Here is a 27,972-nt window from a genome sequence, read left to right on the forward strand (position 1 = left end):
ATACTGGCGATTCATGAAGCTAGTCGCGAGTGTTTTTGGTTGAGGAGTTTGATTCAGTATATTCTGCCATCATGTGGACTGATTGATCATAAGATAGCTCCAACTGTCCTGTTTGAAGATAATACAGCATGCATTGTTCAACTTAAAGGCGGATACATCAAAGGTGATAGAACAAAACATGTTTCTCCCAAATTCTTCTTCACTCATGATCTTCAAAATCAAGGGATAATTGATATCCAACAGATCCGTTCAAGTGACAATCTAGCATATTTATTCACAAAGCCACTCCCAAAATCCTCCTTTGAAAGATTGGTACATGAGATTAGGATGTGCCGCTTTCGAGACATTAATTGATGTTGACAAGACAGGGAGATTGTACTCTTTTTTCCTTGGTCAGGTTTTTTGTCCATTGGGTTTTTCTTGACAAGGTTTTTAATGAGGCAGTCCCCATCACAAAGGATATTGTACTCTTTTTCCTTCACTAAGGTTTTTTTCATTGGGTTTTTCTTTAGTAAGGTTTTAATGAGACAATAATCCTAAATAGACATTCAAGGGGGGAGTGTTATGATAAGTATGAATTCCATCTCTCCAATCAAGTTAACGTTGGGCTGTGCAATATTAAATATAAGCGGTGCTTTGTTTTCCCATTATAGACTTTATATTAATGAAGTTTGAAAAGGGGAATATTGGACAAGTATAAATAGGGCATGGATTTGTGATAGTAGATACACACAATTACAAGCAATAAAAACAATAACCTCTCTCTTGTACTATTCTCTCTTTCATACTATTCTCTTTCTTATATACTTTAATATTATTAAATATATTAATTATATCTATTATATTGATATAGTAATTCTAGTGAATATTACTACTTGAGTTATCTAATTATATTTTCATATTTTATATTTGTTACTTCTTCCTTATTTATTTAGTTATTCTACAATAATATGAACATTTTAAAAATTACAGTATTCCAGCAAATTTTTCATACTTTTGTCTTTGAAAAAAATCTTAGACGATTCTAACAATTATTTTAAAAAATAACAAGATTTTTGACAAAAAAAATTATCTAATCTAATCTTTAAATTTTATTTTTGTGAGACTAATTAATTTTTATATAAAAAAATTAAAAATTAAATTAGATTTTTTTTTATAAAAATATTATAATTCTTTCGAGATCATTTTTAGAATCGGATTGGATATTCATTCTATTGTCTTTCATACTGTATTTTAATTTCTTCTAAGACACCAAAAAATAACCATCAAAATTGATTAGTTAAATTTATCCATCTTTAATTAATAGGATAATGTGAGTGATGTAATAGTAATATATTAATTAATGTATGAATCCCAGGCGCCACGGCACGTGGCTTTAGCGAGGGTAGGGTTCGTATATCCAAATAATTTGAAGTTTCATTGTCAAACAATAATAGCGTAACTTTTCCCTTTGGGTTTTGGTTGGAGAGTGCTTAGATTTTTGGAGTTTTGTGATTGTGACATTGTGTCGGTGAAGTGTTCCTCAAAACTCAAAAAAGCATTCTAAGGTCCATGTTTCCACGCACATTCTTTGGTACAATGCATATGACACTGACACATTTTTTTAATGTAATATTAGTTAGTTACACCTAATCATGCTCTTCTTTATGATAGCATAGCATTTTTTTTTATTAATAATAATAATAATAATAATAACTTTGTAACAAAACATTGATATGGAAGGAAAAGAATTAAAGGAATCCGAAGAAGTGTTGTTTAGCATTGTTTTCCACTATATACATGCATTGCTGGATTTAGTAAATGTACTTGTATTGGATTGTAATAAGTTGCTAGCAATTTGATCATATAATAATAACAATAGTAATAGTAATGAAATCAAATGCCTAATCACTTTGTTTGGATGCATGTGTGATGATGGACAAGTCAATTTTGTACAAGATCTTAATAGTTAATACTATATTTTGAGATAAGAATTTTGACTTTTAGATGCTTGCATTCTTATTTTATTGCAGAGAATAGAAAACTTATATAAAAGAAGATTTTGTTCATAAAAGAAGGCCAAGATTCAGGTTTTGCAGAACCTTGACATAGTGACAATTGTTGATATTTTAGTATTTTACTTTAGATAATATTTGTCATTTAACTCATACTTTGGATAAAAATAGAAATCTAAGGGATTGTTATTCTATTTTGTAAACGCTAAAGAACAAAATTTATATTTACTAATAGACCATTTTTATTTAATTGAAAATGGTTATAATAAGAAATGTCAAATACAAAAAAGAAGCAAACTTAGTGTTAATAAAACTAAAGATAGTTATAATAAAAAAAAATATCGAAAACTAATTTTTAATTAGTGAATATTAATCAACTTTTTTGAATTTTAAAATTCATTTTTTTAGAATTTATTGTTTAAAATTAATATTTTAAAATTTAAAATAAAAGATTTAAAATTTAGAATTTAAAATAAATAAAATATTTTAAAAAAATTAATTGATATTGGCTAAAAAAGTTAGCTATAGTTATTCTATCCCAAATTCCTTTATATATATATATATATATATATATATATATATATATATATATATATATATATGAAATGAAATTTTTTCTCTCATTTTGAAACTCTATACGGAAACTCAAGTAGGCCATCAAGGAATCTATTAGCTTCCCTACAAGTATTGGACAATTTAACCTTCCAATCAATGTTAGTTTGTTTCCTAGTAGCATTAATTGTATAGCACTATGAGCATGGTATATTTTTTGGTTTCTATGATATCTCTCAAACTCGACAGACTAAAGACTAATCTGCTGCAATACTAAGCTTCATTTAAGAATTTTGTTGTTGGCTAATGAGTTGTTACAATCTGCATGTACAAGACGAGATTTGAACTTCTGACACTTACTTAAACAGACTAGTGAACTAACTCTTAGACCAACTCAACTTATTTTATGAACATTGTATATAATAGGAACACCCCAAAAGTTTCCAAATTTCAAGCATTCGCGTTTCTGGGACGGTTTTGCATAAAACATAAAACCCATATTGTGACGGATTCATAGGCCCAATACCAGAAAGAAAAACAGTATTTTGATGTATGGCATTAGTTAGTTTCATTATTTGTTTGTTGGTTTGGTTCCTTAGCACATGGCCCACGTGCTAGACACTACTGGCCTTGTTTATTTGTTGCCCATGCATGATTTGTGACTTCATATTATATCATTCAATTATTGAAAGAAAATTAAATGATTTTCGAGATGCAACTCACAGTTCACAAACTAGTCACTGCCCAAGTGGTTATGTTATGTCTCTTTATGATATATATCCTTAATTAGTAAACAAGACATTGTGATTTATGAGAATTCAGGTGGAATATTATTATTCATGCATGCTTGGCCCATCCATCGGAATAATATTTTGTCCATTTTTAATACTTTACAAGTGTGAAATATATATTCTCAAGTTCCTCCTTGGATTCACTTCCATTTTCCATGTGCCAATGCCTTCTTTCAAATCATTGCATTACAGAAAAAAGAGATGGAACTGAATTATTTTATTATCATTATTGTGGTACTACTACTAATTTAATACTAAGTCTTGAATAAATATATAATATATAAATGAGAAAAGAAATAAGATGTGGATGCAATTTTGTTAATAGTGAAATATGAAACCTCGTGAGAGGTATCTTACAGTTGCAGCCAGTTACAAACACGGTCTCCTCATTCATTTTATGATTCATTATAGTTTCTGCCACTTTCTTAATCATTGCCACCCTTTTATCCATTTTCTTTCTTTATTTATTTTTTTAGCTATAACTACTTGTAATTTCTAAGTCTTGTTCATTCTATAACTTCATAGTTGGTTCATTCATTACCTGTAATAACTGTAAGTGCATGCTACTCAGTACTCACCTCTCAATGTAGTGGCTGCTCTTCTTTTCTTCTGATGTTGTTTCTGTTTTCTTTGGCTTTTTTCCAAGTTTTTGTCCACAGTAGAATAATATGAACTATTTGGAGCTTGATTTTGATTTTGATTTTGATTTTGCAATGTATGTTCCTTAACGTGATCAATCGTGTATTCCTTTTGGAGAATCATTAATAAAATAATGTTCATCTAACTGCAAACTTGAACTTTTTGATAGTCTAGTGATGTTGATTGGGACTGTTTTGTTTAGTTTAGCCTTTTTCTAATTTAAAAGACATTGAGTTTTTTATTAGTACATGATTCTTGCAGACTGATCTTTTGAATGATGGGAAGACAAAGTGCTAGAAAGTGGATTAGAAACTTAATTCTGGGCAAGAAATCATCATCGAAGTCTAATTCATCAAAACCCCAAGTTGTTCTTGTGAGTTTCTTTTTTTTGGGATGATTATTTAAACATATTCTGTAATTGTGATTGTGATTTCAACTGTTGTGCTAAAGAAACCTTCAAGTAACAAGGATATGGTGATGGTGGTGGTGTCTTCTGAGGCATCAATGTCTCCTCATCCAGCCCCTCCAAGTTCTTCAGCTAAAGCCATAACAAAAGGAATGGTACCAGAAAATGAGGTAGTTAATGGATCATCAAATGAAAAGCTTTTTGTTATTGCAAGTGAAGATGAACAGGCCAATGCAGAAGCACAAGATGCTGTTGCTAATATTGGATCTGAGGATCATGCTGAGAAAATCAACCTTACAGAGGCAGCTATAATAGCTCAAGCAGCTCTTAGAGGCTATCAGGTATTCAACCTTTCTTTCATGCAATTTTTCCATTTTTACCATTTCTTTTTTTGGTAATTAATGTGTATTTGTTTCTCTTAGTTGGACTATATTAGATTCTCTCATGTAAAAATTTCATGTGATTTTGTATATAACTGTCAAGTGTTAATTGTTGTTATGATTCATCACAAAATCTTCTCAGTACATATGGATAGAAACTTACAAGTGTATTAAAAAATTCTTCTAGAATTTATATTTATCTTGTTAAATGGATAGTTGATGTAGCAGAACATATTCATGACATGAAAACATAGGATCCATAAATCTTGCAATATAGCATACATATTGGTTTGCATTTGCATAAAGCCTTAGACAGATTCATATGTCTCTATATCTCAGGCACGCAGAAAGTTTGAGATACTGAAAGGGATGATACCCCTTCAAGCTCTTATTCGTGGCAAGTTGGCTCGAAGAGAAGCTGTTTCTGCTCTATACTGTGTTAAGGGAATAGTTAAAGTTCAAGCACTCGCTCGTGGTTATAAAGTTAGGCACTCTCCTATTGGTCTTCAAGTGCACAAAACTCTTAAGGTTTTATAGCAAGTTCTTGAACTAATTTACTCTATACAATGATCATCTATGTGGTTTATTAACATATTTTCGGTTAGGATGCTAAATGCTCAAATTCTATTGAGAGAGTTACATCAACAAAGGCAGAGAAGATTTCAGATAGTGTCTTTGTTCACAAGGTAAGAACTAAGAAGTACTTCTTGATTAAGAGTGTGATTAAAATGCACTCTTTGCATTGATTCAAAGTTGATAATACTGGAATTTTGTAGGTCTAATACTAAGTTGATGTAATCTTTTTGTTGATATGATTTGTAAATATGAAATGTGTAACAAAAGTTAATTAATGTGCCTTTTCAGCTTCTGGCATCGTTGCCGGCGGCTGTGCTTTCCAGACAACTCAGATATGAATGGCTTGAACGTTGGACGAGATCACGATTTTGGGCACCTCTTCAAGAATTGAAGAAAATTGATGAGAAAAATGTTTTAGGCCAAACAGTAGAAGCTGGTGAGGGAAAAGCCAAAAGAAATGCAAGGAAAGGAGAAGCTGTGAGGGTTGACAAGAAAAAGGAATCAAGCATGGCATTGCACTCATCAGTTAAGGAAAATGAGAAAAGAAAACAACACATGACAAGAATTGAGGATACTAATCATAGTTTCCAGAGAAGAGCTTCACTTCCTGCTAATTATTTGAAGAATGATAAGAATAAGAATGAGTCATCACAAAACACTACTACTACTACTACTACTCCAAGAGTTCCAAGCTATATGGCTCCTACTGAGTCTGCAAAAGCTAAGCTAAACTCTCCAAGATTTGGTAGTGATTTGGTATTAGACAGAAATGGTATAAGCAGGAGGCTGTCACTTTCATTTTCACTTAATGGCAAGTTAGGAATGGCAAAGGTAGATAACAGATCCCTCTCATCTTCAAGGGATTGGACAGGTAACAACTTTTTCTGTAATTATAATGAATGATGTTTTGTGGAGTTATATATCAACTCTACTTGAAGCTTACATTTTCTTTTATTGGTATTATCAGTTTCAGATAAGTTGATCCAACCTCAGTGGAGAAGGTGATTTAATGTTGTATCATCTCAAATAGAGTGGAGATTGTGTTGACCAACATTGCAGTCTCTGTCTTTGTCTTTGTTAATTCTTCATATTTGTCAATAGATACCTGGTAAATATGTGTAATAATCATTATCATATTTAGTATGCCATATTCAATTTTCTTTTACTATGATATTATAAAAAGAAAGACTTTAACACAACGAAATGGAGTATAATACTAGTTAAAAAAAAAAAGATAAACTACTCAAACAAAATAACTATGAATTAAGCATTACTATGAATGTATGTTGAGAATATAATAGGGGTATTAAGAGACGAGAAAGGATCAAAAGAATCTTATCATGTTAAATAGCAATGCAAGCATCCTTTTTAAGTGCTTAAAATCCTAAAAGCTTATGGTGATAATTAATGATTTTCCTCTAATTTCAAAAGAGTATACCACACAAACTAGAGACTAAGGGTAGGTATTTGATTAAACAAATTATATGACACCCTTCATTATAAGTGATTTTTACAAGGACTTGTATCAATAGGAAGTGTCACCTAACGTAGGCTTTTGGGATGGGTTAGTAATGCAGATAGATATGGAAGAGGCAACAGAACTGGAGTTGATGCCATCTATTGAAGAGATAAAGGAGACAGTATGGGATTGCGAGTCAACAAAAGCACCAAAAAGTGACAGATATAATATGAATTTTATCAAGAAGTGTTGGAAAGAAGTTGGACAGGAGTTTATTGGAGCAGTCTTGGATTTTTTCCGGTCTTCTAGATTACCTAGAAATTCGAATATCACTTGGGTGGCGTTGGCGCCAAAGTTTGTTGGGGATAAAGAAATAAAAGACCTCAGGCCGATTAGTATGGTGGGTTGTGTGTATAAGGTCATATCTAAGGTATTGGTTCAGAGAATGAGGAAGGTCATGCCAAGGTTAGTAGGAGAGACACAGAGTGCGTTTGTGAAGGGCAAAAAAAATTCATGATGGGGCATTGATAGCCTGTGAGATTGTGCAGTGGCTGAAAGCTAGGAAGAGGAGTGCCGCGATTATTAAACTTGATTTTCAAAAGGCATACGACTGGGTCAAATGGAGTTTTGTGGATATTGTTTTGCAGAAGATGGGCTTCAGCCATATATGGAGGGGGTGGATTAAGAAGTGTGTCTGCTCTGCGTCTATGTCGGTTCTGATAAATGGGTCCCCCACTAAGCCTTTCAAGATGAAAATGGGACTACGACAAGGAGACCCTTTATCTCCGTTTCTGTTTGTGCTAGTTGTTGATGTGCTATATAGGATGATCAGGGAGACAGTGAGGAATGGCTGCATCTATCCACTTTTGGTTGGAAGGGATAACATTGAGCTGTCGCACTTACAGTTTGCAGATGATATCATTCTATTCTGTCCTACTGAGGAAGAGACTATCAGGAACTACAAGCGATTGTTATGTTGCTTTGAGCTGATGTCGGGGTTGAGTATCAATTTTGAGAAGTCTAGCTTCATTCCGGTTAACAGTGATCGGCATTGGGCGTGTAAGATGTGTCAGTTGCTGGGTTGCAAGGCAGAGTCTCTACCAGTCCGATATATTGGTATTTCTCTTAGAGCAAACCCGAGGCTTGTGAAGACTTGGAAACTGGTGATTGATAAGGTGGAAGATAAGTTAAGTCTGTGGAAAGCAAAGACCCTAAACAAAGCGGGTAAGCTGGTTCTTATTAAGTCTGTTCTGAATAGTTTGCTTATCTACTATCTTAGCCTATACAAGATGCCGAAGGCGGTAGTGGAGAAGTTGATCTCACTCCAAAGGCACTTCTTGTGGAGTAAAGAGAATGGGAGAAATGGGATACCACTAGTAAAATAGAAAGTGGTGATGGCTCCAAAAAAGGCAGGTGGTTTGGGAATTGGAGACGCAATAATTCGGAATACAGTTTTGCTCTTTAAGTGGTGGTAGAGGTTCTCGAAAGAGGATTGTCCCCTGTGAAAGAAAGTCGTCTGCTCTTGTAATAACTTGAATCCGAATGTGATGCTGTGTGGTCAGCCTATACCTACAAGGGGGGTCTTTGGAAGGATATTTGCCAGTTACAAATCAGTGAGCCACATGTGAGAGAAAAATGATCAGGGATTTGTATATGAATGTAGGGAATGGCAGAACAGTACGGTTCTGGGAGGATATCTGGTTACCTCACGGTGTTCTTAAAGAGTTGTTTTCAAGACTTTTCTCGATCTCAAACCTCAAAGGTTCTGTTATTGGGGATTGCGGGTTTTGGGATGGGTTAGAGTGGATATGGAATTTTCAATGGAGGAGAGAGCTTTTTCAGTGGGAGTTGGTACTAGTAAACCAACTCCATCAGATTTTACAGTCTGTTCAGCTAACATCTGAGAGGGAGGACAGAGTGGTCTGAAAATTTGATAGATCTGGTATTTATTCGACTAACTCATTTGTGCAGGTGTTACAGGAAGCGGTTCTCCCGGAGGAAATAACAAGCTATAGTTTCACAAGTGCAATTTGGAAAGGGTTCGTTCCACCAAGGATCGAGTTATTCTCTTGGTTTGTGTTGGTGGGAAGGGTGAATACTAAGGACAGACTGTGTAGACTAGGTGTAATTAACCCAAATGATCGTACATGTGTCTTATGTGGTAAGTCTGTGGAGTCTGCTTTTCATTTGTTTGCTGGTTGTGAGATTTTCTAGCAGCTGTGGTGTGCTTGGCTATTCGCTCTTAGAAGGAAATGGACCATGCCTGGTACACTCAAACAACACTTTGAAAGCTGGACGAATGCTGCAGCAAGAAGAGGTAAGAGGAGGAGGTGGGTGATTGGCTTCTTTTCTGGACGGTTTGACTAGAACGAAATGATAGAATCTTCAGGAATCAAAGCTCACGTGTGGTGGATATTATTAATAGATCCTTCTTGCTCTACGATGAGTGGAGTGGTGGTGAATCCTATGGTTGTTGATGGCAATGCCGAAGATAACTAGGGGTTGTCATGACTAGAATTGTCGGATTGTTCTTTGTTATTTTATATGCTCCATCTTGTTGTGTTAAGCTCTTTACTTCAAAAAAAAATGACACTCTTCATTTCAAAATACCATCATCTAATTAAGAAAATAATAATAACGAGACAAGCTATAGCTCAAATAGGCAGCATAATCTCTCCATCCTCGTCTAGAAGTTTGGAGTTCGAAATTCAATCCTAACTTTGTGAACAAAAAAAAAAAAACAGACTCTATTATTCAACAAATTATTTATAGAGTTAGAATGACAATCACTTGAATTATTTTATTTGTGTGGCCAATGCATTAGGATTGGGAATTCATGGGTGCTGAGTTAGTCTTCTTCCAAGCTGTCTTTAACTATATTTTATTCAAGAAATAAAAACAAAAAATAAGAAGCTTGACTTTAGAGAGTTACCTTGTCCTTATCTATGGTCAATAATGGCCACCTTTGCGTCTAGATACAGTATCTATCATCACAACTATATATACTACTTCCTTTATTATAAAAATAAATGTTATGAGCGTGTCAGCGTGTGAGGCTTTCGTCATATAATAATAAAAATAAAAAGTATAATAAAACCAAAAAACAACAATAATAATTAATACATGCATGATGCATCTGGTGTTCCCTAGAGTTCCCCTGATCACTTCATTAAGAGATCTCTTTTTTCATTTTCTTCAAAGATTCAAGTATTCATCATTCTTTCTTCCTATTGAAGTGTTTGGAGGAACTCCTGGAATCACCGGTGAAGAACGTAACCAAGACAAAGCTTTGCACATAACACATACACATATGTATATAGTATGTATGCTTCTAAATTATTTTGTTTCTTCAGTTTCTTATTCTCATGATGATCTGATACTACTTCTTATCCCGCGAAGCTATAGATTAAGGTTAGTTATGTTGGAAAATTATTAATCTTTTAGTTTAATAGTAGACAATACATATATCAATTATAATAACAAATTAAATTATTTTTTATATTGTTATAAATATTGAATTAAATAAATTATAATTATTTTTATTTAGAATTAAATAAAAATAAAACTAAAAATATCATTTTATTTAGATTTAAGGATTTAATATAAATAGTAACTTCAGAATTTTGGTCTCCAATATATTAAAGCCGCCTTCATAGTTATTTCTCCATTAAAAGAGTTACGATTCAAACCTATCAGTAATATAGAAAACTTTGGTTAAAGAAGATTAAAGAATCACAAAAATTAAACTTTTTCAATCATGCTTATAAATTAAGGTATATTTTCGCATTTAAGTATTTTTTTTTTTAATGATTTAATATGAATGATATTGAGTTAAAAAATTTTAAGAATTTTTAACAAGTTATAGAATATAACGATTAATTAATTTTCGTCAACTCATTTAATTTCCTATTTTCTGTATGTATAATAAGCCTTGACCAAAAAAGAATTTGAGTAAAATGAAGGTGGAAAAATATAATAGGCTTCATAGATTTTAGAATTAGCTATGCTTTGTTAGGGATATAATTTGTTATGATGATTTTTTTTTTCTCCAGAATAGTTGGGTGCAATTGTTTTGATGATACTGCTATGTATATATACGGTAGATTCTAGTATGATTATATGGTAATTATATATATATATATATATATATATATATATATATATATATATGTAAATGTTGTTAAAATTAAAATTATATTTTTTTAAAAAATATTATTTTAATTTTAGTAATATTTTTAAAATATTATAGTCACTATAATTATGGTAAGATAATCATATTAGAATATAAAGATAAATATTAAATCGGTATCTGAAATATTTTGAAACTGACAAAATGGTATCTGATTTTTGTTATTGATAAAATGGTCTTTAAAATATTTTAAAATTTGACAAGCGTGTCTCCAAATTTGCCGGAATAAATTCCGACAAGTACAATGCTAACATGGCCACCGTATTTTGGTGACCTGGCAAACCACCCCCAAAACTCTAATCCCTCCCTCCACAATGCAGATTCTCCCTCCCCATCGCAGCCCTCCAACGCACACTCTCCCCTTCCCTTTTCCTCCCCTTCGCAGCCCCGCTTTCCTCTCCTTCCATCGCAGCCCCTAACTCCAACGCACACTCCCTCCTTCCCTCTTCTTTTCCATTACAGCCCCTTCCTCAACGCATAATATTAATAGCATTAATAGCAGTAATTATCCTTCTAATATCAATAACTGTAGAGACAATGATAATATTTCTGTTTCAAATTATGCTGAATCTGATTATGAGGTTGAGATTAAAAGAAGACATGCCGTTAGCAATGCTCTTTTGTCTCGGCCGGCGAGTTTGAACGCATTGGACATAATTTCATTTTCCAAGAGATTTGATTTGTCTGGATTGTTTGAGGAGAAAGAGGACAAGGCGAGGTTTATGACGTCGGCGCCGATAAAAAAAATTATATCGAAATTTGAGGAGATTGCACACTTTGTTAGATTCTCGGTAAGGAAGAAGGATTGCAAGGTGAGCTTAGAAGGAATAAGGAAAAGGTTTGACGGGTCCATTAACAATTGCTGTTAAGATATTCAAGCTGACACCGAAGCTCGTAGTGGTTGAGGTGAAGAAGAAAGAAGGGGACAAAGCAGAGTATGAGAGGTTCTATAACAATGAATTGAGGCCTGACTTGACGAAGTTGATGAAAGAGGAGGGAGAGGTTCTGCAATGGGTGGGAGAGGGAAGGGGGTTGCGATGGGGAGGAAAAGGGAAGGCGAGAGTGTGCATTGGGGGATTGCAATGGGGAGAGAGAGGAAAGGAGGGCTGCGATGGGGAGGGAGGGGGAGGAGATTGCGTTGAGTAGGGGAAGAGCTGCGATAGGGAGGGAGATGGAGGGGGAGTCTGCGTTGGGAAAGGAGGGATAAGGGTTTAGGGGGTGGTTTGTCAGGTCACCAAAATACGGTGATCATGTCAGCATTGTGCTTGTCGGAGATTTACTCCGACGATTTTGAGGACACGCTTGTCAAATTTTAAAATCTTTTAAGAATTATTTTGTCAATAATAAAAGTCAAGTACCATTTTGTCAGTGTCAGAATCTTTCAGGTATCGATTTGGTATTTACCTTTTAGAATATATATCCATTAATAATATAGTGAATACTCAACTCGATTCCTGACAATTATTTCAAAAGGACTACGAGACCTTCAAATAAAAGAAATATCCAACTCGGTTCCTGATATTTACTTTTATGGGACTGATTAGCTCATGTGTCGGAAAAAAAACACTGACACAAGAACTAATCAGTCCCATAAAAATAAAACTCAGGAGCTGGGTTGAAAATTTTTTTTTTTTGTTAAGGACTTCATTGTCTTTCGAAATAATTATTAGGAGCGTTTAAAATTTTTCTCTTAATATAATTGCTATTATTTGTTGGGTGTCAGTTGGAGGATTTCGAACCAATAACATTAGAGAAAAGATTAAGAACTAATCTTAATTTTTATTAGTCAACATTTTTTAAGGATAGAACAATTATAAAATAAAGTATTAGGAGTTATAAATTTAGTATCTTCTACAATAGATGAGGGTATACTAGTTACAATAATTTAAAGTATTTGAGGCCTGTATATATAATGTAATCATTGACGATGAAATAAGAAGAGAATTAACTTTAATTAATTTAGCCTTTATTTAGTTTATTACTTTTAGAATTAACTTTGTTTTAATTTATAACATACTTCCCTTGCTTTAATAGTTACTTATACTTTAGTTTATTGGTTGATTAATTATTTGTTGAAAAAAAATTAGTCTTTAATTAGTAAAACCAGTTTCTTTAATTTTTTTTGTTTTTCAAGTTATAATAAGCGATTATTACACTTATTACAAACATTACAAATTGAGATGTTAAAATTTATTGATTCATAATGAACAATGTATTTCTAACGAGTATTATTCGTATTCTATCCAAAAAATATAGTCAGGTCTAAATAAATAGAAATTTATTCAAGAAATCCAATTAACTATATCTATCCGATGATTTCTTTTAGGTTGGGTGCGATGGCGGCTATTCAAATTCTATTTATTTGAATAAGTGACTAGCTCTTAATATATCTCTAACTTATTTAGAAGGGAGATTTCAATAATTTTTCTAAAAAAAAATAATTATCTATCATTAAATGTGAAATTATTTTAAAAAGTAGTTATCTTTTCTATTATAGATAGATTGACAATGTCAGATATATTCAGAATTCAATCTACTAAAAATTTACTTTAAACTTTTGATAACTTAAGTATTGAAGTTTGTTGTAGGTACCACTCCTATATTCTCAAGAAAAATTCAAAGGGTGGCACCTCGACACCAATAAAAATCGGTTACTACCCTTAAAAAAATTTGAATTTTACATTTAGAGTTTAAACCCAAATACAACTCAATTTTGGAATAGGTATATATATAGTCTTATATTTCCAGCTACTTTTATTACTCACAAAATAAATAAATAATAAAAAATATTATTTAACAGATCTGTTGTTGGAGACATTCAGTTTGGTGAGGCAAGTAATTATATTATTTTTTTCAATGTGATTCTTTTCATTTTTTAGTAATTTCTGAATAATTTATCGTGGTAATAACATAGTAGATTAAGAAAAAGGAGAACTTAAATAAAATATTTTAGTTTTCTCCGGATTAATACAGTGATGTTGATGAGGGATTTTTTATTTTTATAAATAAAATAAATGTAATAATTATTAAAATAAATAATTTAAAAAAATTATCATTTTAAATTTTTTTATCTTATCTCGTATATACTGTAAATGAGATGATATTTTATGTATCTTATTTACAGTGTAAATGAGATAAGACACGTTAGCTTCTTCGTGTATAAGTTATGTCCGTGCCTATAAGTAGAAGTCGTTTACACTGTAAATGAGATAAGGTATGTCCGCGCCTATAAATAAAAGTCGTTTACAGCAATATTTTAGGTCTCATTTTGACTTAGTCAATTTCTTTCTTCTCTCTTTTAATCCTTTTTTACTCTATTTTAGACTAACACGGTGATGACGCGTTAGACAAAAAACGACAAAAATATCAACAGAATAAACGAGACATTGCATTACGTTGAGACGACTGACTTCGAAGTTAGAAATGTATATGTTGGAAATTGGAAAATCCATGAACTCTATGTCTGCATGTACGTGCTGCTATTTTAATTTCTCTATTTTTTCTTTCTTTCAAATAAACATTGAGATTCTTAGCTTGTATACCTTATGTTTTTTCCTTTTAAATAGTTGTTGATAGCAGCAGTATGTAATCATCAAACATTACACACATTTCAATCGTTGTCCTTCATTCTCTCTCACAAATCCTATCATTAGCTTTGAACTCTCGCAAGCCACATTATTGTTATGTTTTTTAATTTCCTTCCTTTTTTTTCTTTTTTAATCTTAGTCATCTAAATAGTTGAATGTATATATCAAAAAATTAAATTCTGTGGTATGAATTTAAACGTATAGTAAAGTAATGTTTAGAAAGTATTGTAATGTAAAATACACTGAAATTTATAAAAATATATAATATTCTACAACTTTTATTTTAATTTAAAAAGATATTTTATCCTAAAAAAAATTACAATTTAGTTGCTGTTAATCCTAACTATTATTTGTTCCTAAATTAATTATTCTTCTGTCGATCTTATTTATAAAAAAAAAATTGTCCTTGCACCACTTCAGATATATAGAGTACTGTTTTTATTTTGCAAGTGGAATTAAATGACTAATTGAGTACAAAGCTTTAATTTATTGTCGGGTTATGTTACTAACCGTTAAGCACTCTTCAGACTCTTTAATTAATTAGCAGGGATCAGATGTTATTGATAGATCCCATAATATAATAATGTAATATTATTAGGACTCTATATTACCAAAGAATTGATTAATTTAACTTAGTATGAACGTGATAATATATCTGTAAATATGATGGTGTTTAAAAGGTGGTGTTTATTATTAAAAAAATTAAAAATTAATATTTAATTTAAAAAATATAAAAATAAATAATTTTTTAAAATTAAAATTTATTATAAAAATAAATTTGACAAAATTTAAGCAACAACTTATAAACACTATAAAAATCAGCAACTGATCAATGATCATATGTAACGCTGTACCGGATATACGATTTTTTATACGTTTGAGATAATAAGTTCGATTCATGGATTATGGTTATACCGTTAACCCCTAAAATTGCAAACAATTATCATCACTTATTCGGAAAAAAAAAAACAAGGAATAATCTATTTTAAAAAAAAAAAAAGGAATAAGCAATTTTGATCGGTTTCGGACTCTCAGACGGGGAATAAAACAATTTAACCATTTGATTAAGTTGGATTTAAGCACTTCTTGTTAAGTGTTAAGCATTGAATTGTTGATCCCCACGACTTATTCAATAATAATGTAAGAAAACTGAAATCGTAGCTTCTAATAGCCTTTGGCGAAACCATAGGGATTTTGTGTGGCGCGGCGCCATGCATCTTCTAAAGTTTTAAGAAAAGTATAAACATATCATTTTTATTTATTAAATATAAATAAAATGCTTGTATTTTTAAAAAATACAGAAACATATAAATTTGATCAAATTGAGAATTATTTTAGATCAGATATGCATGTAAAGCTTTATCTACTGGTGTAGGTAGGTTCATAATAATCTAATATATGGTTATTAATTTATTATTGAATCCATCGTCCAAGCGAGTGAAGATTTCCGGAAACTTCCTGAAGGATTTATAGAAGATAAGATATAATGTAATATAATAACATGAAGATATATATAAATCAACGTGGTCAAATCTTATTAATTAGTTATCATCGGTAACATTTGGAAACTCATCCACCGCCACTTAACCATACTATATATCCCTTCGGTTTTTCTGATGCTACACCAAGGCGCCATGAAACAACATGCCAATATGTCTCATATAATTTTCTAATCATATAAAAGTGCAAAATTAACTATAGTCTAATACTTGTATATATACAAACAACACCTTAATAGTTAAAAAGTATTAGATTTGATTTTCCACTACAACCATTTTGAAATTATTCTTGAAGATTTATAAGGACGACATGGTTTTTTGTTAATGAGAAATAGGCCAGCTTGAGAATCTTTTGAAGTCTTGATTTTTTATTTTGTGAAGATAGAAGCTCCCCGAGGATAAATAATATCTAGACGTAGATATGTGCAGCAGCGGAAATAAAAGATATGGATAGGGACGGCAATTTGAGTAAAGTTTAATTATTTTATCGAATTTTTAATTAAATCTTTATATATAACTTTTAATAAAGTTTTTATATTATGTGAGATTTCATAATTAAATTTCTATCATAATAAAAATATTAAAATTAATTAAATATTTTATTTTATTTAACTGAATATTTTACTAATTCTAATAAAAATTTAATTAAAAATATATATAAAAATTTGATAAAATTATAAAATAGACAAATTAACGAACCATTTAATTAATTTTGAAATTTTTATGCTTGGTTTCAATCTATTCCCACGTCTTTGAATGATCCGTCCATCTTAAGAAACAAGAATAGATGAATAATGAAAGACAACCAAATGCTACATATTCTCCGTCCTGCTCACAGATATATATACCGCCTTCCCTGCACACTTTCTTCCCTTCCCTTTGCTCCATTTTCTTTTCTCAAGAAAAAGAAAAAGAAAAAAAACATGCAAAGGAAGAAACAGAAGGAGGGAGCGGTAGAAGAAGGTGGTGATCAAGATTACCTTACTGCCCTTCCCGCTCCCATTTTGTGCAACATTCTATCTTTTCTTACCACTAGAGAAGCCGCTAAGACCAGTGTCTTGTCTTCCACGTGGCGAAATGTCTGGAAAACCCCAAACAATCTCGTTCTAGATGCCCATAACTTTCTAAACCCACAACAAGATGCAGTCACAGACATTTCTCATCACTCAAGTGCAACATTAAGGTTCAAACTCAAGTGCGACAGGACTTGGGCTTTTTTGAACAGGGTTAACCTTTACCTGTTAGGCTTGAGTCAATTTGACCCTAATTTCCGTTCCAAAATTGAAAGATTGAGCGTTTACTTCACTTTCCGCCGAGGTGGACACGGTTGCCACGATCTCGCTCAATGGATTGGATTTGCCTTGGATAGAAAGGTTGATGAGATTGACCTCTGTTTCTCCGAAAGCCATGAGCTAAGCGCTCCATCGTATGGAGCGCTTTTGCTCTTTCCTTGCGAGGTTCTTCTCAACAAAGAATTTGCTTTTGTAAACTCGTGTTTAAAGCACGTGCGCCTAGCGCATTGCGCGCTGGTGCCTCACCCGGCCTTTAACCCGGGGTTCGCCACCATCACTACTCTCGACCTCGAGGAGGTCGATTTGGTGGGTGGCGAACAGGTGCAGGTTTTGCTGGCCAGCTGTCACAGCCTTGAATGGTTAAGGCTCTCGGAATGTCACAACATGGGGTACTTGAAAATAGAGTACCCTTCATGCCAAAAATTGAGGCACCTGAGTGTGAATCTTTGTCACAAGCTAAAGGCACTTGTGCTTAGAAGCTCCAGTTTGGAGAGCATGGAGTATACCGGAACCTGGTATATGATTGAGACCATGTTTGATACTCCAAACCTTAAATCTTTCTCGTGTCGTATGGTTTTGGGTAGTGATCAAGGCGGAGAGATGTCTCAATATTCCAGGCTTGCCATTGACCTTCCTCAGCTTCAAACTTTGTTCCTCGAGTGTTACTGCAGGGTATGTCATTTTCAATGTCCATTTAATTTGTTACTACAGAATAAGTTTCAAATTACTTTTACCGTTTAAATCTATTTTTCATATTTTAATTTTGCCATCATCATCTTCCTCTTCTTTATCCTCCTCTTTCTTTTAATTCATTCTTCATCATCACCTATACCAATAAAACCAAATCACTCCTACCTACTTTCTTCCATTACATGCATACCAGCACCGCATTAACATTTTGGATAATTTTTAAATAAAATCAACGAAAAAATGAAGATTTAGATATTTTTACTCAACGAAACTCTTTTTTATAAATACAACAGTAGTTTTACTTTTTTAGGTAACTTTATCACGATAAAAATGATATTTTATTTTTTATTAGTGAGAAAATAGACAAAATTTATTTCAAAATAATATTTGTTATTGTTTCTACAGATATATTTAATTTTAAAGATAAAAACCATGAAAATACGTTTATAATGAATGATAAGCATAGAATAGAATATCATGAGATAATATTCAATTTGTTCTTTAATTTAGTTGTAAATCTTAATTTAGTTTTTAAAATTTTAATAGTCTTTATTTAGCTCCAAACATTATAAACATGACTCATATTAGAACAATTTTGACGCAAAAATATAACGGAATGTTGATATGAATGACTTTGTTTTGATTTTAACATTCAAATAGCCCAAAAATAATATTGTAAATGACGTTTAACCAAACTTTTCTTCACAAAGCAAGTGATACGAGTCACTTTTGTGTTATTTGAGCATCAAATCCAATTTACATGTTCTAGTTTTAGCCTGGTTTGTGACGGTCTATATCAGTGTTTTATTAATATTTGTGTGTGAAAATTTTGACTAATGTGAGTAAGTTTGTAATGTTTTGGCACTAAATAGAGACAATTTAAATTTTAGGACTAAATTAAGATTCAAGTACAAATTAAAAGATAAAATTGAGGATTAACTCCTATTATATCTTATAATAAAAGTTTTGTATATATATTCCCTCTGTTCTTTTTTGAATAAATACAAAATGAATATAACAAAAATAAAAAGTTTTTTTGTTTCTATTTTTGTCTTTTGTCCATACCATCAAATAATATTTAAATATTAGTGTGAAATGATATATGTTGATGAAAATTTTGATGCAGACTTATGTGCCAGTTAATACAATGGCAAACAGCATTGTTCCCACATTTCCAAATCTTAGACACTTGATAATCACAAAAGAAGCCGTACATCAACAGAATTTTTGCTGGATAGAGATTGTGCTCAAAGGTTGCCCAATCCTCACAAGATTAGACCTCAATGTACGCTATAATCCTATATAAAACAAAAAATGAATAACGATCATCTAAGAAATTTGTTATTTCTCACTTAATTACAAGTGTATTGATGCAGATATGGACCCATATGAAATTTGATGTGGAGTTCAGGGCAACAAGTTGGCTGCAAGCTTGTCCACACAGTAATCTGAAGGAGGTTACAATAACTGGAATTCGAGGTCACCAAAGTGAGATTGAGATTGCGGTTTATCTGCTTCAAAATGCAAGACAGCTCCAGAAGATGATAATAGACCCACGTAGAAGAGTTTACTTGGGAAACGGTAAATGGAGTAGTTCACAAGTTTGTCAAACTTGGAACAATGGTGGCAGGCACAGGCTTCATCATCTTCTATACCAACAAGCCCAACATCTTTCATCACCTGTCAAATTTTTCTTCTGCTGTCAGCCATAGCCCTTATTATCTCAAGGTGATTAATGCAAGGATGATGCTCAGCACGCTGCAAAATCAAGAAAATAATGGAGCCTATGAGGTAGGATAATGTGTTGAAAAAATAAGTAATATAGATAACATTATTTCTTCTATACCCAGATTAGGAAAATAAGAAACATGAAACTACTAGTGTGTGGATCACTAGTATTGTGCAATGATCAACTGCATGCACAGAACTCTCTAGAGGGAGTTTCCCCAAACACTTCAGTGAAATGAACATGGTTCAATTTCTTCAACTTGGTTTTCAATGATGTCTAAAACTATTGTACCGTGTTAGTTGAATCCTGAAGTTCCCCCAAACACTTCACTGATGGAAAGGACTCATTATTGGCATTAATTAAGCCTCATGTGTGAAGTGTTCAGAGGAACTCCAAGAAACAGCCAACATTCAAATACTAAGACAAGCTTGTTGCTTGAGTAGTAGTAATCTAGGATTAGCCATGGTTTGGAACAATGCACTGAAACTGTTGTATTTATAGTGGTGAAAATATGCATATGCTCACAAACTAAAGTCTGTTTGTGTGGAGAAGAAGAAGTCCAAGTAGGTCAAGATTTTGTGTAGCATTGAACCTGGTCATGATGTATGCAAAGGAGAAGGATTGTGGGTTCAGAATTGGTGAAGCTAAGTGATGTTAAGAATCAGATCAAGAAAAGCTAAGAGAGAAGATCAGTTCTGAATCTCTTTAAGTCATTGTCATAGTTATGTGTACTTAATAATACTCTCTGCTTTCTTTAGAATGTTTCCAGTTTATACTTTTTCTCCTTTTGTGAGAATATATGTTAATGAAGCAAGTACTACTCATTTCAGTGGATGAACTCAAACCATTACAGATTATTGTGATTATCTATCTGGTCTAAAAGATAAAACAAATTTGTTTATTGTTTATTAATTAGTGATATGCAGACAAAAGAATCATGTTAACTCGACTACTGTACATATAAAGATCCTGTTCTTCTCGGTAGAAGAGACATTTATATGACATCAAAGTTGAGCTCACAATCTTTGATTCCCTCCAACACTTGTCTGAAAAGGTTACACCTCATACAACAACTTTACATAGAGAGAGTACATGGTTTCAGAATAGCATGTGGCCACTCGACTCGATCTCAATAAATATTATTCTGATTCTTATTTATATATATGCTCCAAATCCCTATATGGACCAATGTTGCGTCCAGGTTCACTCACTCTTCGTTCCCAATGAACAATAGCAATATTTGCAGCTCAATGCAAAGGAAGAGCATTATAAATGGAGCACCATGCAAGGACATGCATTATGTTATGGATCATCGGGTGGTACCTAGTGTTCCCTCGAACACTTCAACGACCAGAACTTTCAGCTACAACATTCTCTGTGTTCTATGAAGTGTTTGGGGGAACCCTTGGTATCATTTGATAAAAACTACTACATTTCTTTGTGACATTACAAATCCTAGGATGATTTCTAGCTTCTAGATCTTCTCTTGAACTTTTCATACTGTGTCAAGTGATTCAAGGTACCACATATTGCAACAATTGACGTCATTGGGTAAGTTTCTTTTTGATAATTCTTCTCTCTCTTTCAAAAAAATATATGGAAAATCCAAAATAAATCTGATATCTTTTATTCTGTTTACTCTTAACTTCTGTATTTAGAATACTCTAACTAAATATCCTTCTTAATAAAATTTCTTTCCATTTGCAGTACTTAAATTATAAATCTTTAATTAAAAGATTAATTACTTACTATCATATCCGATCTTAGTAGATTTTTTTTTCCATGTGAACAATAATTAACTTTCAACCCACTTGTTAGTAAGCTGCATCACACTCAATTGAAATGGGAACTAAAGAGTTAATACTTAATAAAACTTTCTGTTTCACACGGTCACACCTGACCTGAGCTGTTACAAAATTGAAAATCTTAATCTTTTCATTGTTCTAGAAACACCTAATAAGAATATCACTTGAGGTGCTCAATGATGCTATACCACTCAATGTGTGCCATATTCAAATGGTAATAGCCCACATTGCTTGTTCAAACTTCAGTTGTGTGGCATCAAACTCATTTAACTTTGACAATAAAAAACAAAGTGTTGGGCACAAGCTCAGTTCCATGGAAGACTTAAGAATAAAACCACACGAAATAGTTCAAATGGAGCCTTCTAGAATCATCGACCACCTGAGAGAATTGATTCAACGACCGAAGTCTGGAGCAATGGCCTATCCGGGGAAGCCGGATTCGGCAAGTCTTGAGTATGGTGTCTGAATGTGGAAGGTAAGCTAAGCAAAGATAAATTTGGCAAAGGAACTTCCCTTTCTAAGTAGTGCATAACTTGGTGCATGCTCGGCCTAACCGTAGGCTCTGACTGGGAGCAAAACAAACCAAGTTTCAGCACCAATTCCACCTCCTCTGTCTCTCAATCTGTGCTCAAATTTTGATCCTTTGCCTCAAGAATCCCACCTTTCTTCCAGCAATCATACACCCAATCAACAAGATTTGCATTGTCAAACCATTCCTCTGTTTTCTCCGTGGGCCTTCTTCCGCAAGCAACCTCAAGTAGAAATGCACCAAAACCGAATACATCAGATATTGTAGTGGCCTTACCTGTTCTGATATGTTCAGGGGCCATATACCCGAAAGTTCCGGCAACATGAGTAGTTTGAGGATTGCTTCCATGGTCATGCAACCTTGCAAGACCAAAGTCCCCTAATCTACCATTCATTTCTGCATCCAGTAGCACATTGCTGGCCTTTATGTCTCTATGGACCACAACTTGCTCCCATCCTTCATGCAAATAGAGCAAAGCCGAAGCAACTCCTTTGATGATTCTAAATCTCTGGCTCCAATTCAGGGTCAGTTTTGGTTTGTTAAAGAGATACTTGTCTAAACTCCCATTTGGCATGTAGTCATAGACCAAAAGCAACTCTCCTTTGCGCCTGCAATATCCTCGAAGGGGAACCAGATTCCTATGGCGAAGACGGCCAATGCTCACAACTTCTGCCACAAATTCCCTTACACCTTGTTTGGACTCATGGGATACCCTCTTTACTGCAATCTCAGTTTTGGAAGCTGCTATCACTATCACACCTTTGTAGACCTTACCAAATCCGCCCCTTCCTAATAGCTCCTTCTCCCTGAACCCCTTTGTAGCCAAGTAGAGATCTTTATACCTGAATCTACTAGGACCACATTCTTGCTCCCAGTCTTCAAGTTGCTCAGAAAACCTCTTCCTTTTGATGACATGATTAACTGTTAAAGTCACCAAGAGAACCAACATGAGTGATATCATAGGCAATGCAACTGCCAAGACCACCTTCTTATACCCTTTATGTTTATTATCACCTTTCCTAGGCAACTTTGGGAGTTGAGATAGTTCAAGTGGCTGAGACTGGCCATTGATCTCAAAACTCCAACCCAGAATATATTGCGAAGCAGTACCCATACCCGTGGAGGAAGAGAAGCCAACATACATATTCTCTTCAAGAATTGGAGAAAGGTCTTTGGTCAACGATAGCAAAGCTTGTTTTGGTTTATCAATGTTGATTGGTGCCAAAGTAACATTAATTTGTTTATTCATCCCATCATATTCCACCCATACCTGTATAGGGTTGCCACTAGCAAGTCTCAAAGCATTGAAAATACCATCATCGTTATGATATCCTGCAACTGCCGATGCTGCTGACTTCAAGTCATTGATATCAATGCCAACATGGTTGTCGTTGATATCCTCAAACTCCAGGTTCATAGCAGTATCAAGCTCCACGCCAAAAACATGGCTGCTGCTGTTACCCACGCTATCCTGATCAAAGACACCAAAGTACTGGCCTGGAAGACCAGTTAGACTTTTTGTTGCTGGATAAACCACAAACATAATACCTTGACCACTGAGTTCAGCAGCCTGAGGTCTTATGGCAAATACAAAAGAGGTGGAGAAAGAAAAGGCGCTACCGTTGTTGGAGCTGTTCTTGAAAACCACAGGGGATGAATACACAGCATGTCCTTCTTGCAGGGACTCACCATTGGTGAGTTTGAGTAGGCCATTGGAAGTGAGCTCAGCTAAAATAGTAAGATTATACTGTGATGATTGGAATCCATTAAAGATGAAACTGGTATCTCCACCGGCTGCCACTTCCACCAGCAAAAGTGTCACTGCAGCAAGCTTCAGAGACATGGCTACAGTATGCAATCTATCTGCTTCTTCTGGTTTTGGGCAAAACTCCACAATTCACAAATTTCTTTTCAAACCTTCATCTCGGGTCCACACGGAAACAATAGGCATATAGCCCGGCATGTTTCACCCTTTGCCTAGCTCACAGTCCCTAAATTCTTTAGGGTAAAGTGCTACTTGTACTAACTTTGTAACCAGAAGAAAAGTTACCCAAGGTCACTGGAAACTACCATGGGAAATTACCTACATCACCGTTAGCCGTCACCAGATATCAAAAGTGAGTACAAAAATAGAAACACAATATTTATCCAAGTAATTTCTATTTTAGTGTTTGTTGTCTCTGCATATTTAGAGAGCAAAAAATATACATTTTTGGTCTCGAGAAAGAAATGTTTGAACCCTATACTTATCTCACTTACCAAACAAGTTTACATACTAGAATTTAATGTTACCTTCAGTTTAACATCCAAGTTTTATTTTCTACCTTTAAAATCCAAGTCTTATTTGTTAATACTTAGCTGCCTATATATTCTAGTCCCTAGCAGCAACCAGCAGTGTCTGAGGTTGGGGTTGATTTAGGGAAACTAGAGCTCATTGGGAATGCATAATCAGAAATCATTTGGAAGAACCCCAGCTACTGATAGAACTAAAAGGATGTAGCTCCTTCATAATAGCTCATGGATCGGGTGATCTGTTCTCAAGTTGATCCAATTGTATTTAAAGCTGGGCTTCAGGTAAGTAAAACAAAGAACAAAAACAAAAGAAAAATGCAGTCATTTTTAATGTGTCTTGGAAACGGACATTTTTGTGTCTTGGAAAGCAATGTGGCCATGCTAGTCGAATCTCATTACTATAATAGTTAACCAACGTTGAAACAGAAACATGCATTGGAAACACCCCTGTGCAGACTTCCATAGCTAATGGAAATATGGTGTTCATATTCCTTTCTATATTATTCTTTGGTACAAAAGTTTTATGTTGGAGAAATGAATACCTCATTATATTCCTGTCAAAAACGCAATCTCATAAATAAAGGAATTTATATACAGATGATCATAAGGTTTATTGTACATGAGGGGATTCTCGGCAAGGCGGCAATGGGTATGAAGTTCGAGTGACATTCATGGGGGACAGATTCTGTCCAGGAGACTTCCTTGGGCTTGGAGGAACATGTACTCTCTTCTGCCCTGATTGAGAGTTTCGCGCTGCAGTTTTGGGGACTTCTATCTGCTCGAGGGTTTCTAAAACCTCTGTCATTGGCGGCCTTAACTTGGCTTCACGATCAAGGCATTTTAAAGCAAGAGTAGCAGCCATGTAGGCTCCTTTCTGTGGGTATTGACCCTCGAGCTTGGTGTCCATAATCCTAAATAGTCTTCTTTTGTCACCTAGATACGGTTTCGCCCAGTCTACAAGGTCCTGCTCGACACCGGCTTTTGTTCTATCAACAGCACGTCTTCCAGACAAAAGCTCAAGCAATACAACCCCAAAGCTATATACATCACTTTTGGCTGTCAACCGCCCTGTCAAATTTGAGAGCTTTTTAATTTGTAATTCGGGATAAAATAAGACGTTAAATAAGTTGGCTTCTGATATACACAATGAAGCAGTACAACAAAACAATCTGAACTTGAGGCACAGATTTTCCAGTTTTCAGAAGCAAGGATTAGAACTCTAAAGAAAAATATTAACCCCACCGAACCCAAGAGCCAGAGTGAAGCAATGCCAGACATTTGCAGTTTGAAAAAATAATTGGGAATCCTAACTCATTCGTTTAATTATCTTCCTAGTTTCTAAATAAGGAAGTATTGAATTCTTTTCTTTTTTATCTTTCAAAAAATCACATGTATTTAAATTTTTACTCATTTAAGAATTAGAAGTATAATTAGGAGAATGAATTAGAACATTCAATCATCAGTCTTATATTAAAGAGAACTAGAGAAGATACCAAATAATTGATCAGATTAATTACTAGACCCTCAAAAAAGGGGGCATTCAATAATTTAAGACCACTAACCATGAAAAGTAGAAGCAATATAAAATACCAATAACAATTTATGAAAAGTTGAATCAGACCTGTTGCTACATATTCAGGTGCTGCATATCCACGAGTACCCATAACTTCAGTAGAGACATGAGTTCTATCTCCAGTAGGACCAGCCTTGGCTAAGCCAAAATCAGAGAGTTTTGCATTGAACTCCTGTAACGCAATGCATCATGATAAATTATTTTGCATAATAAAATAATGATGAAGAAATTATGACTTGAAGTCTATTCTAATTTGTCTTACAGCATCTAGTAGGATATTCGAAGCTTTAAAATCGCGGTATATGACTTGTGATTTGGCATTGTGAAGAAAAGTTAGACCTCTGGCAGCACCAATGGCCACTTTCATCCTAAGTGACCAAGAAAGTGGCTGTGGTCCTCCTGTCAAATATAACAAAACCATGAAACTACCATCCTAAGTTCAGATAGTGATCGGAATAAAAAATAAAAATAAAACTAAAAACTAAAAAATTTGGCAACCACTGACACGGAACTGAATAAAGAATTTTGACATAACATAATTGACTACAAAGGACATAGCTTTTAAGGAGGGAGCAGTAGGTGTTTATTTCTTTCCACTTCTCTGAGTTGTTTTTTCCCCCTTTTGTTAATGACTGTTTGAATAAAGAAATAGCCGAATAAATTGAAATTATTAGGGAAAAGTGTAATGGCTATGGTAACTTACTTCTAAACAGATGATTCTCTAAGCTCCCTTTGGGCATGAACTCATACACCAACAGCCGATCTTCCCCCTCCACGCAGTAACCAATTAGCTTAACCAGGTTATGATGGTGAAGTTGTCCCAGGTAATTAACTTCGGTCTACAAATTAATTAAAGGTTTCACTAATTAGACCAAGTGCATAATTGAAATAAATAAAAGCATGTTAATTGTATATACTATCCTATTTTGAAAGCAAGAACCTACCAACCACTCCTTATGACCTTGAAAACCTTCAGGCTTAAGTTTCTTGACAGCAACAACCATTCCTGATCCTGGTTTGGAAGCTGTAAAAGTGTGTTCATCAAGCCACCCCTTATAAACATAGCCAAATCCTCCCTCACCAAGGAGACTATCCGGACGAAAGTTCCTTGTGGCGCTCTTCAGTTCGTTGAAAGCGAAGGACTTGAGATTCGGAGAAGACAAGATTTCGCCCTCGGAGCGCGGCGTGGGAAGAGCGGATGCAGATGAAGATGAAGAATCACTGGTTCCATTGTGTGACAAGATGGATAAGCTTGAGGCCGCAGAGGAGCGACTCGCTTTCGAAATCCCTGGCGTTGTTGATGGAATTAAATTAGTCCTTCAATGAGACAATTTCACAAACAGATAGCAGGCACTATTATCATAGAGAGAGATTGATGAGATTGGGACAAGGGTGGTTACCAGAAGTGGAAGTCCTTGAACTGTGAGCAGCATCCACTTTTGCTGAGGAATCTAGGCAGTTACCCATTACTGTGCTATTAGCCGCCAACTGTTTAACTTCACAGACTCTGCAATGCTTGAAGAAAGAGAGAAATGATGAGTTGCTTTGAGGTAACAAGAAACAAATAATCAAGCTGAACAACAAGAAGAGAGACCCTCAAAAAACAGGGAACATGTAACGAAAGTTCCTTCCGAGAGACACAAAAAGGTGGACCCTCTTTTGTTGAAAACAAAATAACATTGTGTGTGTTCACACTTGTCATTAATTTGCTTGGAAAAGGATGCGAGGAAATCAGGGGGTAACTTTACATTCAATATTAAATTTAGGAAGATTTTCAAGTGTACCGTCATATTGGTTATATTGGTGTATTAATAATTTTTAATCGTTGATCTTAGTTATATATATTATATATTTTGTTTATAATTAATATTAATGGTTAAAAATTATTGAAAGACCAATATAACAGTACACTTAAAAATTTTTCTTAAATTTATAATTTTTATCATATTGTTTTCATTTAAAAATAATTGAATTCTTATTTTTATTTTAG

At 33.8% G+C, this 27,972-nt stretch overlaps 3 protein-coding genes and 1 pseudogene across 6 annotated transcripts; 2 read left to right on the top strand and 2 right to left on the bottom strand.

Moving 5' to 3' along the window:
* Nucleotides 1-3,517: 3,517 nt before the first annotated feature.
* LOC130970192 (protein IQ-DOMAIN 28-like) lies at nucleotides 3,518-6,538 on the top strand. Of its 4 annotated transcripts, none has more exons than XM_057896185.1 (7): nucleotides 3,518-3,571; nucleotides 4,238-4,349; nucleotides 4,427-4,723; nucleotides 5,102-5,290; nucleotides 5,368-5,448; nucleotides 5,627-6,209; nucleotides 6,306-6,538. In XM_057896185.1, exons 2-7 carry the CDS (start codon nucleotides 4,251-4,253, stop codon nucleotides 6,341-6,343), a joined length of 1,287 nt encoding a protein of 428 aa, XP_057752168.1. In that variant the 5' UTR covers nucleotides 3,518-3,571; nucleotides 4,238-4,250; the 3' UTR covers nucleotides 6,344-6,538. The 4 variants fall into 4 exon arrangements, with proteins under 4 accessions (XP_057752168.1, XP_057752170.1, XP_057752171.1 ...); XM_057896187.1 differs by lacking the exon at nucleotides 3,518-3,571 and adding an exon at nucleotides 3,650-3,685; XM_057896188.1 differs by lacking the exon at nucleotides 3,518-3,571 and adding an exon at nucleotides 3,690-3,717.
* Nucleotides 6,539-16,904: 10,366 nt separating this feature from the next.
* Nucleotides 16,905-20,599, top strand: LOC130969894 (F-box/LRR-repeat protein At4g14103-like). The gene is made up of 3 exons (XM_057895802.1): nucleotides 16,905-18,036; nucleotides 19,181-19,339; nucleotides 19,431-20,599. Exons 1-3 carry the CDS (start codon nucleotides 16,996-16,998, stop codon nucleotides 19,764-19,766), a joined length of 1,536 nt encoding a protein of 511 aa, XP_057751785.1. The 5' UTR covers nucleotides 16,905-16,995; the 3' UTR covers nucleotides 19,767-20,599.
* A 1,067-nt stretch (nucleotides 20,600-21,666) lies between these two features.
* LOC130968148 (L-type lectin-domain containing receptor kinase IV.1-like) lies at nucleotides 21,667-24,714 on the bottom strand (annotated as a pseudogene).
* A 126-nt stretch (nucleotides 24,715-24,840) lies between these two features.
* Nucleotides 24,841-27,627, bottom strand: LOC130968149 (probable serine/threonine-protein kinase PBL3). The gene is made up of 6 exons (XM_057893256.1): nucleotides 27,383-27,627; nucleotides 26,927-27,270; nucleotides 26,686-26,821; nucleotides 26,245-26,381; nucleotides 26,031-26,154; nucleotides 24,841-25,477 (listed from the first exon to the last, which is right to left on the bottom strand). Exons 1-6 carry the CDS (start codon nucleotides 27,447-27,449, stop codon nucleotides 25,020-25,022), a joined length of 1,266 nt encoding a protein of 421 aa, XP_057749239.1. The 5' UTR covers nucleotides 27,450-27,627; the 3' UTR covers nucleotides 24,841-25,019.
* Between the last annotated feature and the right edge of the window lie 345 nt (nucleotides 27,628-27,972).

The sequence above is a fragment of the Arachis stenosperma genome, chromosome 3 (genome assembly GCF_014773155.1).
Source record: "Arachis stenosperma cultivar V10309 chromosome 3, arast.V10309.gnm1.PFL2, whole genome shotgun sequence".
Classification (NCBI taxonomy): Eukaryota; Viridiplantae; Streptophyta; class Magnoliopsida; order Fabales; family Fabaceae; genus Arachis; species Arachis stenosperma.